Raw genomic sequence first — 12,972 nt, 5'->3', positions numbered from 1 at the left:
CAATGTCTTGCCACAAATATTACATTCAGCCAGACTTTCACTCAGATTTGAAGAAAGTATACACAACTTCATAGATAAAAAAAAAAAAAAAAAAAAAAAAAAACCTCATGAACATTACAGAATCAAGGCAACTTTCAAAGAAGTGATGGTTGACTTTAAGGCAAGACAAACCACCAAAACACAAAACTTCTATAAAAAGTGACACAAAATCCTATGACATAATCTCTCTCAACATCAACAGAAGAGTGACCAAATGGAGCAAAAAGGTAAATCCGACATTTTTCTGCCTTCAAGAAATATATTTGAATAATCAGAACAGACTCAGGGTCATAGATTGGATGGAGAACAATCTTTCAAGCAAACAACTCCCTGATAAAGGCTAAAGTGGCCATAATAATATCAGACTTTATAGTCTTCAGGATTAGAAAAGTAGTAAGAAACAGAAAAGGTTATTTTGTAATAATCAAGGTACATCAGGAAGAAATCACACTAAGCATATATACACCCAATAACCATCCAGCAAAATACTTAACTCCTAAAATACTTAAAGAAATAAATCAATAGCAGCACAATAATAGAGGGACACTTCCACACACACTGTCCTTTTTTTTTTTTATAAATAAAATAGGTTTATAACTTAAGGAGGATATACTGGCTTTGAAAGAAGAAATGAAGAGAGTACCTTAGTAGATATAGATATAGATACAGATAGAACTTTTCACTCTCACAAATTGAATACTAATTCTTCTACAATGCACATGGGACACTCTCCAAAGTCTAATACATGCTGAGTCATAAACATACCTCCATAAATTCTAGAGGACAGAAATTGTAATTTCTATCTTCTCTAGCTATGATGCACTGAAAATAGAAGTTAATTATTATAAACAGAAATAAAGAAATAACTTTAAAACATGCAAATTAAACAGCTCACTACTGAACAACCAATAGTTCACAGACAAAATCAAGGAAGAAATCAAATGGTTCCTGTAAACAATTAAAAATGAAGACATGAATTATCAGGATTTGTGGTACACAGCAAGAGCATTATATGGAAGAAAATTTGTAGCTTTGCAGCATTCATCAGAAATAAAGAAAAGGTCTACATAAATAACTTAATGGGACTGTTTAAGAAATTAGAAACTGATCAGCAATATTTCTGAAAGTCAGGAAGCAGAAGAAAGTAATAAAAGGTAGAGCAAAAATTAATAACTTGAAACTCAGAAAACAATCTGAAAGAGCAATGAAAGAAAAATTTGGTTCTTTTGAAAAATGAGTAAGACAAAAATAGAATAAAGAGACCAAAACTATAACTATCTAAACACAAAAATGGACCTATTATACTGGTAAACTGGTGGGCTAAGCGTGGAAGTATAGGGGTGCATGCTAGGAATTCTGGTGGAGGGAGGTCAACATTGGTGGTGAAAATGGTCCTAATTCACTGTCACTATTTGCCTGAAATACAACTATGAAATAGAATTTATAATTTACAATAGTTTCAATAAAAATTTTTGAATGCAAAAATAAATAAATAAATAAGATCTATAAATAATCAGCAAGACTCACAAAAGGGGTTGTTACTACAAACAAAATAGAAGTACAAAGGATAGTCAGAGATTACTTTGAAAATCTTTGTCATAAAACAAGCAAATTTTAAAGAATGGATAAATATCTGGACTCCTATAACTTCCCAAGTTTGAACCAAGATGATCTGTAATACCTGAAAAGATCTTTAACAATTGATAAAATTGAAATGGTAATCAAAATGCATTCTAAAAAATAAATGTCCTAGCCAAATGGATTTACTAGTGAATTTTTCAAACCTTTAAAAAGTACTTACTGCATATCCTTTTCAGGCACTTCCAGGATACTGAGAAACAGAAATACTTCTAAATAATTTCTATGAATCTAATGTCACACTGATAGCAAAAACAGACACCACCAATGTGTGTGTGTGTGTGTGTTTGTGTGTGTGTGTGTGTGTGTGTGAGAGAGAGAGAGAGAGAGAGAGAGAGAGAGAGAGAGAGAGAGAGATTTTCAGGCAAATATCCTTGATAAACACAGATAAAATATCTTCAGTATAATAGTGGCAAATAGAATCCAACAGCTCATTAAAAAGTCATACATTATGACCAAGTAGGATTCATTCCAGAGAAACGAGGAGAGTTTAATATACACAAGTTGATCAATATAATACATGATATCAATAAGAGAAAAGATCATGAGCATATCAATAGATTCAGAGAAAGAATTTGGCAAGTTCCAGAACCCATTCGTGATAAAAAAAAATTTCAAGATGGGAATTGAAGGACTTTTCCTCAATATAGTCAAAGCCATTCACCGCAGTCCATGGAAAGCATTATAGTCAATGGGGAATAACATAAAGCCTTTCCTCTTAAGATCTGGCATAAGGAAAGGTTACCCCTCATGCCACTTTATTTAGCATAGTACTTAAAGTACTTGCCAGAGTAATTAGGGAAGAAAAAATATTCAAGGGAGGAAAGGAAGAAGACAAGCTCTCATTGTTTGCAGATGCCATGATACTATATTTAGCATATCTTAAATTCTATACAAAAAGCTTCTGAGAATTCTGTTTATGGGTGATTGTCTTCATACTTTAACTTCACCTTGTCCTCTCTCTTTGCATCTTTGTCTTCATAAAAATTAAAAATTAAAAATAAATAAAAATTAAAAAATAAAGACAAAAAGCTTCTGAAAAACATTAGATGTGTATGATGAATGGCAACTATAAAACTGATACACAGAAATCCATGACTTTTCTACATACAAATAATTAAAGAGAAAAATAAATATTAAACAATAACCCATCCAGTGACTGGACTGATAGCCCAGTGGTACGGCGTTGACCTTGCACGTAGCTGACCCAGCACAAACCTTGGTTTGATCCCCAGAATCCCATATGGTCCCCAAAGTCAGGAGCTATTTCTGAGTGCATAGTCAGGAGTAACCCCTGAGCATCACCGGATGTGGCCCCAAAACGAAACAAAAAATTATCCCATTCAAAATTGTGCCTCAGAAAATTAAGTACCTTGGAGTGAACATAACTACTAAATAAAAGACCTATATGAAGAAAACTACCAAACACTACTTCAAAAAGTAAAAGAGGATACAAGGAAAAGGAAACATTTACACTGTTTCTGGATTGATAGAGTTATCATAATTAAAATGGCAATATGTCCCATATTGTACAGATATAATGCAATCCCTATAAAAATACATATAACTTTTCAAGGATGTGTATAAAACATTCCTGAAACTTATATGGAATAATAAACAGCCATGAAGCTAAAACAGTCCTTGGTGGAAATGGGAGAAATTACTTTTCCCAACTTTAAATTGTACTATAAAGCAGTACATTTATAGTAGTCATTAAAATAGCATGACACTGAAATAAAGACGGACCCTCATATCAATGGAAAGACTTGAATATTTTGAGATTGTCCTGCAGGTATATGATCAATAAATCTTTTATAAGGGGGCAAGAAATACAGAGCAGGGAAAGGAAAGCATCTTCAAAAAGTGACATTGGGAAAACTGGTCAGCTACATGTAGAAAACTGACTTAGACCTATTTAAAACTATGAAAAGAGGTCATATCAAAATGCATTAAAGTCCTTGATATCAGACCTAAAACCATAAGGTATATAGAGGAAAACTTAGGCTGAACATTCCATAACACTAAAGCTAGAGGCATCTCTATGGAAGAAACACCACTGGCCAAGCAGGGAGAAACAAAGATAAACAAATGGTACAACATTAAACAAAGAAGCTTCAGCACATCAAAGGAAACTGTGATTAGGATACAAATACTACTCATGGGATGAGAGAAACTATTCACCCACTCCCCCATCTAAGTAGTAGTTAATATCTAAGATATAAATGTACTGAGAACTCAGAAAAAAGATACCTACCCCCATTCAAAAACCTCCTCAATGAATAAACATAGATGGTCAAAATCACTTGAAAAAATACTCCACATCAGTAATTATTGAGGACATGCAAATCAAAACAGTAATGAAATATCTCTCAACAAAAAAACTGGCATACATCACAAAGAAGAACTAGTTCTGGCAAAGATGAGAGGAGAATGGGACTTTCATTCACTGATGATGTCAATGATTACTGGTCAAGCCTTTTTGAGAAACAAAACAGATATTCAAAAAAAAACAAAAACCTGGAAATTGAGCCCCCCATATTGTCCAACCCCTAGAGATTTACCATAGGAACCCAAAAAGACCATGCAGATAAACCCTCTACTTTACTATGTGCATAGTAGACTATATACAGCAGCCAGAATTGAGATACAGTACAGCTCAATGTTTCAGAGTCAAACTCAGGTTTAAATCATGCCACATGATTTCCTTTAGAAAATTACATGATTTTTCTGTGCCTCTTTTCCCTCACAAGTTACCATATATCTTAATCGTTATAAGGATATTAGAAAATACAAGGTACATATCAAAACTTCAATAAATGCTTGTTATCAAAACTATTTTCCTTCTCGGTCAATCTGGCATAATAGCATATATTCAAGATATTAGAACAGACAGAAAATTACATATAGGAACCTACTAACTATGTTCTATTCCATGTTGTAAACCCCTCAGTTTTACTTGTTGGATTAAAGATGGGACCCAGCCTCTAAGCCCACTTCTGGAATGAAACTACCAAGGGTGCCTAGTCTGACAGAATTTCCCTGCGTAATAAGCAAACAATGTTCTGATTTTCACATTTTCTCAGTATGAAACACTAGTATTATTTTTGTAAAAAAGAAAAGGAAAAGAAAAACAGAGGGGCCACAAGATTGTTAGGTTCAATTTCTGGAATTACATGGTCTCATGAAAATTGCTTGCTGCAGTCCTAAAGACCCCAAGAACTGCCATGTATGGATGTGGAGAAATTACCTTGTACCCCATAGCTCTACCAGTAATGAAAAGGCTCAAATATCCCCTTCATTGCATGGTCCAAACAGTGTCACATCCCTGAACTCATGCACTGAAATAGGTAACTACAATTCATGGTGTGATCTACTGAATATTTCTTGGGTTCAACCACCAAAAGTGTAAAAATCTTATCACCATCTAAGCTTTTTCATCTTTTGTCTTTGTTTGACCATGTTTCCTAAACTATGTTTTACTCTCTCTCAATCCCCATGTTATGTATTTCCTGATCTTTAAGTAGCTACAAAAGAAAACACTTTTTGCAGAGTCTAGGAAATATAATCACACTGTCAACCTGAGTAATGTCCAGAGTTCCAGGCCCTCAAGTCTGCTGAGAAGTACCCTCCATCAAAGGAAAAAAATTAAATAAGTTCTTTATATACTGAGAGGAAGAAACACACAGGAACAGATAATGAGGATAAATGGAAGAAATTAGTGGGTAAAGAATAAATGGATTTTACAGTCTTCTTCAAACAGGACAAAAGGGAATAGAAATACAGATCAGGCAGGTTTGAAGCAAATTGTCAAAGCACTCTCAAAACTCACAGTTAATTCAGAGAAACAGAGGAAAGCCACACCAGATAAGAAAACTAGACTGGTTTACAGGTCTGGAAAAGAAGTTAAAATGCTGGAGAAATAGCACAGTGGTAGGGCATTTGACTTGCACGTGGCTGACCTTGCATGTGACACACCTGGGTTTGATTCCTGGCATCCCATATGAGATCTCCCAAGCCTGCCAGGAACAATTTCTGTGCACAGAGCCAGAAATAACCCCTGAGAACCACTGGATGTGGCCCAGAAACCAAAAAGAAAACAGGCTTTGGTGGTGACTCAAGTTCCTGGAATGAGTCAGTAAAAACCTCTACCACCTTAAATGAAAATGCACACATCTATGTCAGACACTCTGACTCTTCAATAGAATAAAAATGAGAGAGAAAGAAGATTGTGCCTACTCTTCCAAGAATGAGCTTGAAAGATATTTATGGAGGCAAGAAGTCTGGTGTGAGGAAGAGGGTTGAAGGAATACATTAAGGGGTATGGGATGGAGACAGGAAAGGAAAACAAAAGGTAGGGATCATCCTAAAATGAGTCACAGTGGCCACAAAAAATGAACACACAATTGTTAAGACATAGAAAAAATAGATTTCTGAGTATGTTCAAGTTTAATAATAAAAATCTAAGACTCTTTCAGGTGATTTGCAGCCCCTGGATGTGGCCTCCCTAGAAATTAAGCACATTCATCTCTTTCTCTTGGTGCTCTTCAGCTGCTCAAATTAGATAGTATGATGCTCAAGACCCCAGCTACAAAATCTTCTTTTAATTCCACGCTTTTCTTTAAATAATGTCAGTTTCTTATGAATAAGTGCGTTAATTATTAATCATCAAATAGTATTACTGATTAAGCAGCATCCATCTCCTTACCATGCCTCATGGTAAAGATACCTAAATAATCACCTGCAGTAAATGGAGTTTAAGAAGTCAGATAGTAGTGGGGGATATAGAGTGAGTTTTTTAGACACTCAATAACAGACATGTGAGAAAGGGAAGTCAGAACAACCATCAAGAAGGGTGAGTTTCCATATAGCTGCAAGACTTCCTCTAAATAACAGTAGATATAGGATGTTACAAAAACTTAAAATACAAGCAACAGCCTGAGCAGGAATCTAAAGGTCAAAGAGCAAGGAACATGTGGCCATGCCTTTTTTACCATTGTTTTTGGCTAATAATCGAGATTGCCTATAAAAAAAACACTTAAGCGGTCCATTTTCAAATAATATATATGGATATTATTTCTTATTCATAAGTGTCTTGATTATAAGCCTTACCAACTGGTGAGTAATTTATAATTTCCTTTAACAAAAAGTGATGCCTTTATAAAAATTATATAAATGACTGTAGGTAACAGATAATTTTCTAACAACAGATTTGACTAAATGATTGCGTTTAAAGGCATTTATTATGAAGTTTTTCAAAGATAAATTTATTCTAGCATCACAAGACTGTTTAGAGCCGGTCCTCTGACAGAGAAGAGTCAGAAAGAAAAGCACAAGAAGAAACAAAGGGTTTTCAAGACAACCCATCTGGGCTTTGTCCAGATACAAACTAAGGAAGAAAGACAGACCAGGAACGGGGTCCTCTTTGAGTCAGAAAAAAACATTTTCACTGCAAGTCAGGGCATCCAAAATAGAGCTTCACTGCTCACATTCATCTAGTCATTGAGCCCCATCTAAATACTTATAAAGCCATGCTACCAAAGTCACAATGATAAAGCAAATATTTGGAAAGCAATCTACCAGAATGAAGATGGTACTTCTGAAAACACAACTAGTATCTGCTACCTATAGTCTGTCTGTTAAGGACTTTAGAGAAGAAATGTCATGGTTGCTTGTTTTTTAAGAATGTTTGTTGATTTTCTTTGGGGGTCAGGTAGTATGATAAGTGCAGCATCAACTGTAAAACACTATAAAATGTGATGCTGTATCATCATATACTGGACACATTCATCAAGTGCTCAGCGAGCCTTAAACTTTCTTGCTGCCTACTATGCAGGATATTCTTAATATCGCATATAAATGAACAAGACCTTCTACCAGAATTTTAAAAAAATTGTTCTTTTAATATTTCTTTTCACGTCTGTAGATATATAGAAAATATACAATTTAAAACTTACATGAAATTATGTTTCACATGTATATAGTGATAAAAATCTCAAGATATAAAAATATACAAAGTAAATTATCATAACTAGCAGCCAGAGAGATTTTACTAGGACTACAAGAAGTTTGTTTTGTTGATGTCATGGTGATTGCATAATCAAAGTTGGGGATGACATTTAAGGAACACAGGGAAGCAGAAGATGCTAGCATCTTGAGGCAGGGGAAAGAAATCCCCACAATGTTGTTTGATTCCCTCTCCTAATACCAGTAACAAAAAGAAAATTGGTTAAAAATAGCTAATGAGAGTTCAGAACAATAATACAATGGGTGGAACATTTGACTTGCACTCAGCTGTCCTTGGGTTCAATCCCCAGATCCCATATGGTACCCAGAGCACCATCAGGAGTAATTACTGAGCCAGTGGTAGCCCCTGAACACTGTTAAGTGTGACCTTGCTCCCTAAAAGCCAGAGAACCTTCAAGAAATTAGACAAAGTTGTACTCCTTTACAATTTGGCACAATCAAATAGAAATTAACAAGGTGGTCTTGTGCTCCTGAAAAAATTCTGAGCCTTTATTTCATCATGTCAGCTGCTCTGACAATTACACAATAAGCACAAGGACAGGAACCCAGAATAAGGAGTACAATTACTTGATCTGTTCCTTCCTAACAGACTGACTTTAAGTACAAATTAATTTGAATCTCTATTTCCCCACCCTTCAACGGAATTCTTAAGAAAAAGTGAGAAGATTAGAGAAGATTGGAGACTAGAAGCTGAGGGGACCTGTTGGCTTTGTGTGTTTTTCTTCTCTGGCCTCCTGAAGCTCTCCTCAGAGGGCTAGGAATAGCCAAAAATATTGTCTCCTGGAGGCCCCAGAAGGGGGGGTGTTCTTTACATGACTGAAACCCAACTACAACCATGTTTGTAATCGAGGTGTTTAAATAATGATATTAATTTAAATAAATACATATTTAACTTGAAAGAGAATGCCATGGATAAAGCACTTGTCTCACATGTAGCCAATCCAGATGCTCTCCAAATGCTATCAGGAGTACTCCCTGAATGCAAAGATAGAAGTATGCCCTGAAGAGTGCTGACTGTGAAAGAAGAAAACGAAGAAAAATGAAGAGGAGAAGGAGGAGAAGAAGAAGACAAGAAGAAGGAGGAGGAGAAAATAAGAAGACAGAGAAAGAGAAGGAGAAGGAGAAGAAGAAGAAGAAGAAGAAGAAGAAGAAGAAGAAGAAGAAGAAGAAGAAGAAGAAGAAGAAGAAGAAGAAGAAGAAGAAGAAGAAGAAAGGAGAAAGTGGTGGAAGAAGAAAAAAGAGGAGGTAGGGAAGGAGAAGGAGGAGGAAAAGAAAGGAGGAGATGGAGGAAAAAGAGAAGAAAGGAGGAGGTGGGAAAGAAGAAAAAGAAGAAGATGAAGAAGGGGGATGATGAAGGGGGAAGAAGAAGAAGAAGAAGAAGAAGAAGAAGAAGAAGAAGAAGAAGAAGAAGAAGAAGAAGAAGAAGAAGAAGAAGAAGAAAGAAAGAAAGAAAGAAAGAAAGAAAGAAAGAAAGAAAGAAAGAAAGAAAGAAAGAAAGAAAGAAAGAAAGAAAGAAAGAAAGAAAGAAAGAAAGAAAGAAAGAAAAGGAGGAGGTGGCGAAGAAGAAGGAAAAGGAGGAGAAGGAGAAGAGGAGAAAGAAGGAGGTGGGGAAGAAGGAGAAGGAGGAGGAGGAGGACCAGGAGGAGGTGGTGGAAGGAGGACGACGACGAAGAGGACAATGACGAGGAAGAGGAGGAGGAGGAGGAGGAGGACCAGGAGGAGGAGGAGGTCCACCAGCTGGAGTAGAAGGAAGAGGACAAGGAGGACAATGAGGAGGACAAAGAGGAGGACAAAGAGGAGGAGGAGGTAAAGAAGAGGAGAATGTTAAGAAGGAGGGGGAGGAGGAGGAGATGTTAATAACTGAAGTTTCCAGAATTGTGCTCAGAGCCTAAGTAATATAATAAGTTATCATTAAGCCTCTGTCCATGGCTGGCCCAAATACTAGATGTACATATGAGAACGGATGAAACTAAAATTTCAGATTGATTCTTTTTGGGTTTAACAGTTTTACATTTGGTCTTCGTTTTTGTTTGTTTGTTTTTTCAACTAAAACAAGTTTTACTTCTGTCAAGAAACAACCAACTTGTCTCCTTAAGAGTCTTTAATAGTCATGTGGCTCTCATGAGAAGGTTTTGGGGAAATACTTTTCTGAAGAACAAAACCCAGGCTCAAAACCTTGTGTATGACTTACATAGCACTTTCTAGCAGCCTTCTTCAAGTCAGCCTGCAGGTTTGAGCTCAGAATTGGGGGTGCCTTTTCTCCGATTAATATTCTAACTACAAACCTTCTATGAAGTCAGAGGTCGTGTAAGTGCGCTGCTTCTGACTGCTCTCCACAGGGCTGTTTAGGGTCTCCAGGGCTGACTCAATTGCTTCGACCAACTCTTCCCGCTTGTCTTTCCTCACTGGCTTCTCCTCTGGGTGGCGAGTCAGGCCAGTTTCCAGCTGGTATACCTTTTGCAGGGTGAAACTGTCGAAAGGCACAGCCGCATACTCAGTGGCCAGCTTGACACCAGTGTGCACCTCGGCTCGGTCCATCTGTGAGTGCAGGAAGGCCACCAGGTCAGCCTGGTTTTTCTCAGTGGGTGCTGGGAGCTCAAGACCCACAGGCTCTTTGGAATGGTGCTGTGTGATCTTGAGCTGTGCGCTCCTCTCCTGCAGTTCTTCCTTGAGCTGAGAGATCTGCTTCTTGAGGCTGCTGATGTAATTTCGGTTCTGCTCCTCCCACTCCTGCAGAACAGCTTGGTACCCATCTTTCCCTGTGGGCCCATTTGCCCTGGGTAGCCCTAACTGCTCCTCATCACCTTTTGGTGTGCACGCTAACATGTAGAGCACAGAGATGGCACAACAGAGGAGCACCAGCAACACCACCACTCGGGAGACCCACGGAAGCAGCCCCCTGCGAACCATCATCACTCCACAATCAGCCATGCGTCCGGAATTGGCAGCATCCCAAAAGGCCTAAGCCCCACACAAGGGCTTCCTTGAACTAGACCACAAGAGGAAGCAGGTAATGATGGTTTCCTAAGCTCCTTTCATCCATTTTTTCCCTATAAGTTTTATGCCTTGGAATCAACTACCATGGTACACTGGTACCCTGTTCCTAAAGAGGATTTTTCAGGCTGAATCAGTGAGTCAGGTGCAACTTCGACGTTGTTCATTCCTTCCCATCATTGCCTTCCAGATGTGCAGAAGACAGAAAGAGGAACCTGGAAAAGATCAAATGACAATAACATTCATTTTATGTACGCTAGGAAATATGATACATATGGTAGAGCACATGCCTTACATATTTGGGGTTCTGGGTTTAATACCCAATCCCACCCTTTGCACTGCCAGAGCTGGTCCCAACACTAAAGCCCTCCTAGAAGTAAGCCTCACAATAACAATTGTAAAATATGATATACTGTTATGTATAAGTAAGGTAATAGATAGCCCATGAAATTTATATTATGGATAATGCTTATGAGAGCTAGATATGTTTGTAAATCAACATGTAAAATTATATTTGAAGTACAAGACACATAAAGAACAAAAGGTACAAAAAAGAATACAGGAAGGTACAGGAAGAGCATACAATGTTACCAATAATTGTTTCTGGATAAAAAGATTATTATTTTCCTGTATCTTGTAAATTCCCCCAATTGGTAGCAAAAAGAGAAAAACATGAAAAGTATTGAGATTAAAATTGCACACTTCTTGGCATTAGTGTCTGTAAATGCGGAGGCCAATATGCACTAACTCAGCTGTGTGCAGTCATTCAAGGCAGGCCCAAAAGCTAGCTAAAATGCTTTTAATGCTTTCTCTAAGGGGGTTAGGAATCACAGAGAGGATCAGGTTTACATCTGAATAAATTATGATGGTAACTTAATGAGGAGAGAATTGTTGCAGCAAATTTTCCAGTTCTACTTGCAGACAAGTGTTGAGTCACCATAGAAAGGAAAACAGTTATGAGAACACTATCCTTTTGGAACACAATTCTCAGACAAGTCTCTGTTCTGGTCCCTTGAAGATAATTCTGAGTAGTAGCTGTTCATCTTGAATTCCCAGACAAATCACAGAATTTTAAATTAAAAGGCCTACTCTCCACATTAACTTTAAATAAAGATCCAAACTCCAGTGCCATCATGAACCCTCTCTCCTCATTCTCTTATTTCCAAATCAAACTCCTTTTGTGATCTCCCTTCCTTATCCTCCCTTTATTGGGCACATTTTTCTATCGACCTGAGCTAAAGAAAATGAAATAACCAAAGGAAAACACATCGTGAAAATATACTTCTTAGAGATATTTGGAGGATAAGTTTACCAATTAATACTTGTATGCTTGAGGATCAAATTCCAGAACTTCCTCAATGTTTACATTCAAACTATCTCCCCAAATTCAAGAGATTTTTTTTCAAGAGATTTTTAATTAAATCTTCATAAATGCATCTTTTCTCTTAAAACAAGTCCATTGGTATTGGTCATTTTATTTTGTAACTGACATCTCTAAAACTTCTCATAATAACTAATTATTTACATTGTCTTCAAAGGACCCAATAATAATTCTGTCTAATTGCTTTATTTAAGCACTGTGGTAATAAAACTGTTCATTGTTGGGTTTCATTCATACAATATAAACCATCCTTCACCAGTGCACCCTCTTCCTGTCACTGATGTCTCTCTCCCATTTCCCTCCCATCCCCAACTTCTCTCTCTCTCTCTTTCTCTCTCTCTCTCTCCCCTCTCTCTCTTTCTCTCTCTCTCTCACTCTCTCACCTCTCTTTTTTCTTTTTGACACTGTAGTGTAAAAAACTAGGTTCAGCACCTAGTTCTTGTCCAGAGTAATAAGTTCCATCTATCATTAATCTATTAGACCCTTCTCTAATCTAGTTACACTCACCGCTCTTTGTGGCTAGCTTTTTACCCCAGGCTGGATATTCTGACCTTTTTCTCTCTTGTCTCTATGTATTATTACCATACTATCTCTTGTTTTCTCTTATATTCCAGAAATGAGTGAAATTATTCTATGTCTATCTCTTTCCCTCTGGCTCATTTCATTCAGTATAATAGTATCCATGTCCATCTATGTATAAGCAAATTTCATGACTTCATTTTTTGTAATGGCTCCATAGTATCCCATTGTATAGCTGTACTAGTTTCTTTAGCCACTCATCTATTGTTGGGCATCTGGGCTGTTTGCAGATTCTGAAGCTATTATAAATAGTGCTATTATGAATATATAAATACACAGGTCATTTTTGTATTGTTTTTGTGTTCCTGGAGTATATA

General features: G+C 36.9%; 1 protein-coding gene across 1 annotated transcript in view; it reads right to left on the bottom strand.

The window, feature by feature from the left end:
* The window catches only part of CSGALNACT1 (chondroitin sulfate N-acetylgalactosaminyltransferase 1), an 87,436-nt gene extending 76,568 nt beyond the window's left edge, over positions 1-10,868 (bottom strand). Inside the window, exon 1 of the mRNA XM_049771850.1 lies at positions 9,987-10,868. Within this exon, the coding sequence (XP_049627807.1) occupies positions 9,987-10,632 (646 nt within the window). The 5' untranslated portion in view covers positions 10,633-10,868. The remainder of the gene's footprint in view (positions 1-9,986) is intronic.
* Between the last annotated feature and the right edge of the window lie 2,104 nt (positions 10,869-12,972).

This window comes from Suncus etruscus, chromosome 4, assembly GCF_024139225.1.
Source record: "Suncus etruscus isolate mSunEtr1 chromosome 4, mSunEtr1.pri.cur, whole genome shotgun sequence".
NCBI lineage: Eukaryota > Metazoa > Chordata > Mammalia > Eulipotyphla > Soricidae > Suncus > Suncus etruscus.
The sequence above is the reverse complement of the archived record's forward strand: the minus strand, read 5'-3'. Positions and strand labels throughout refer to the sequence as shown.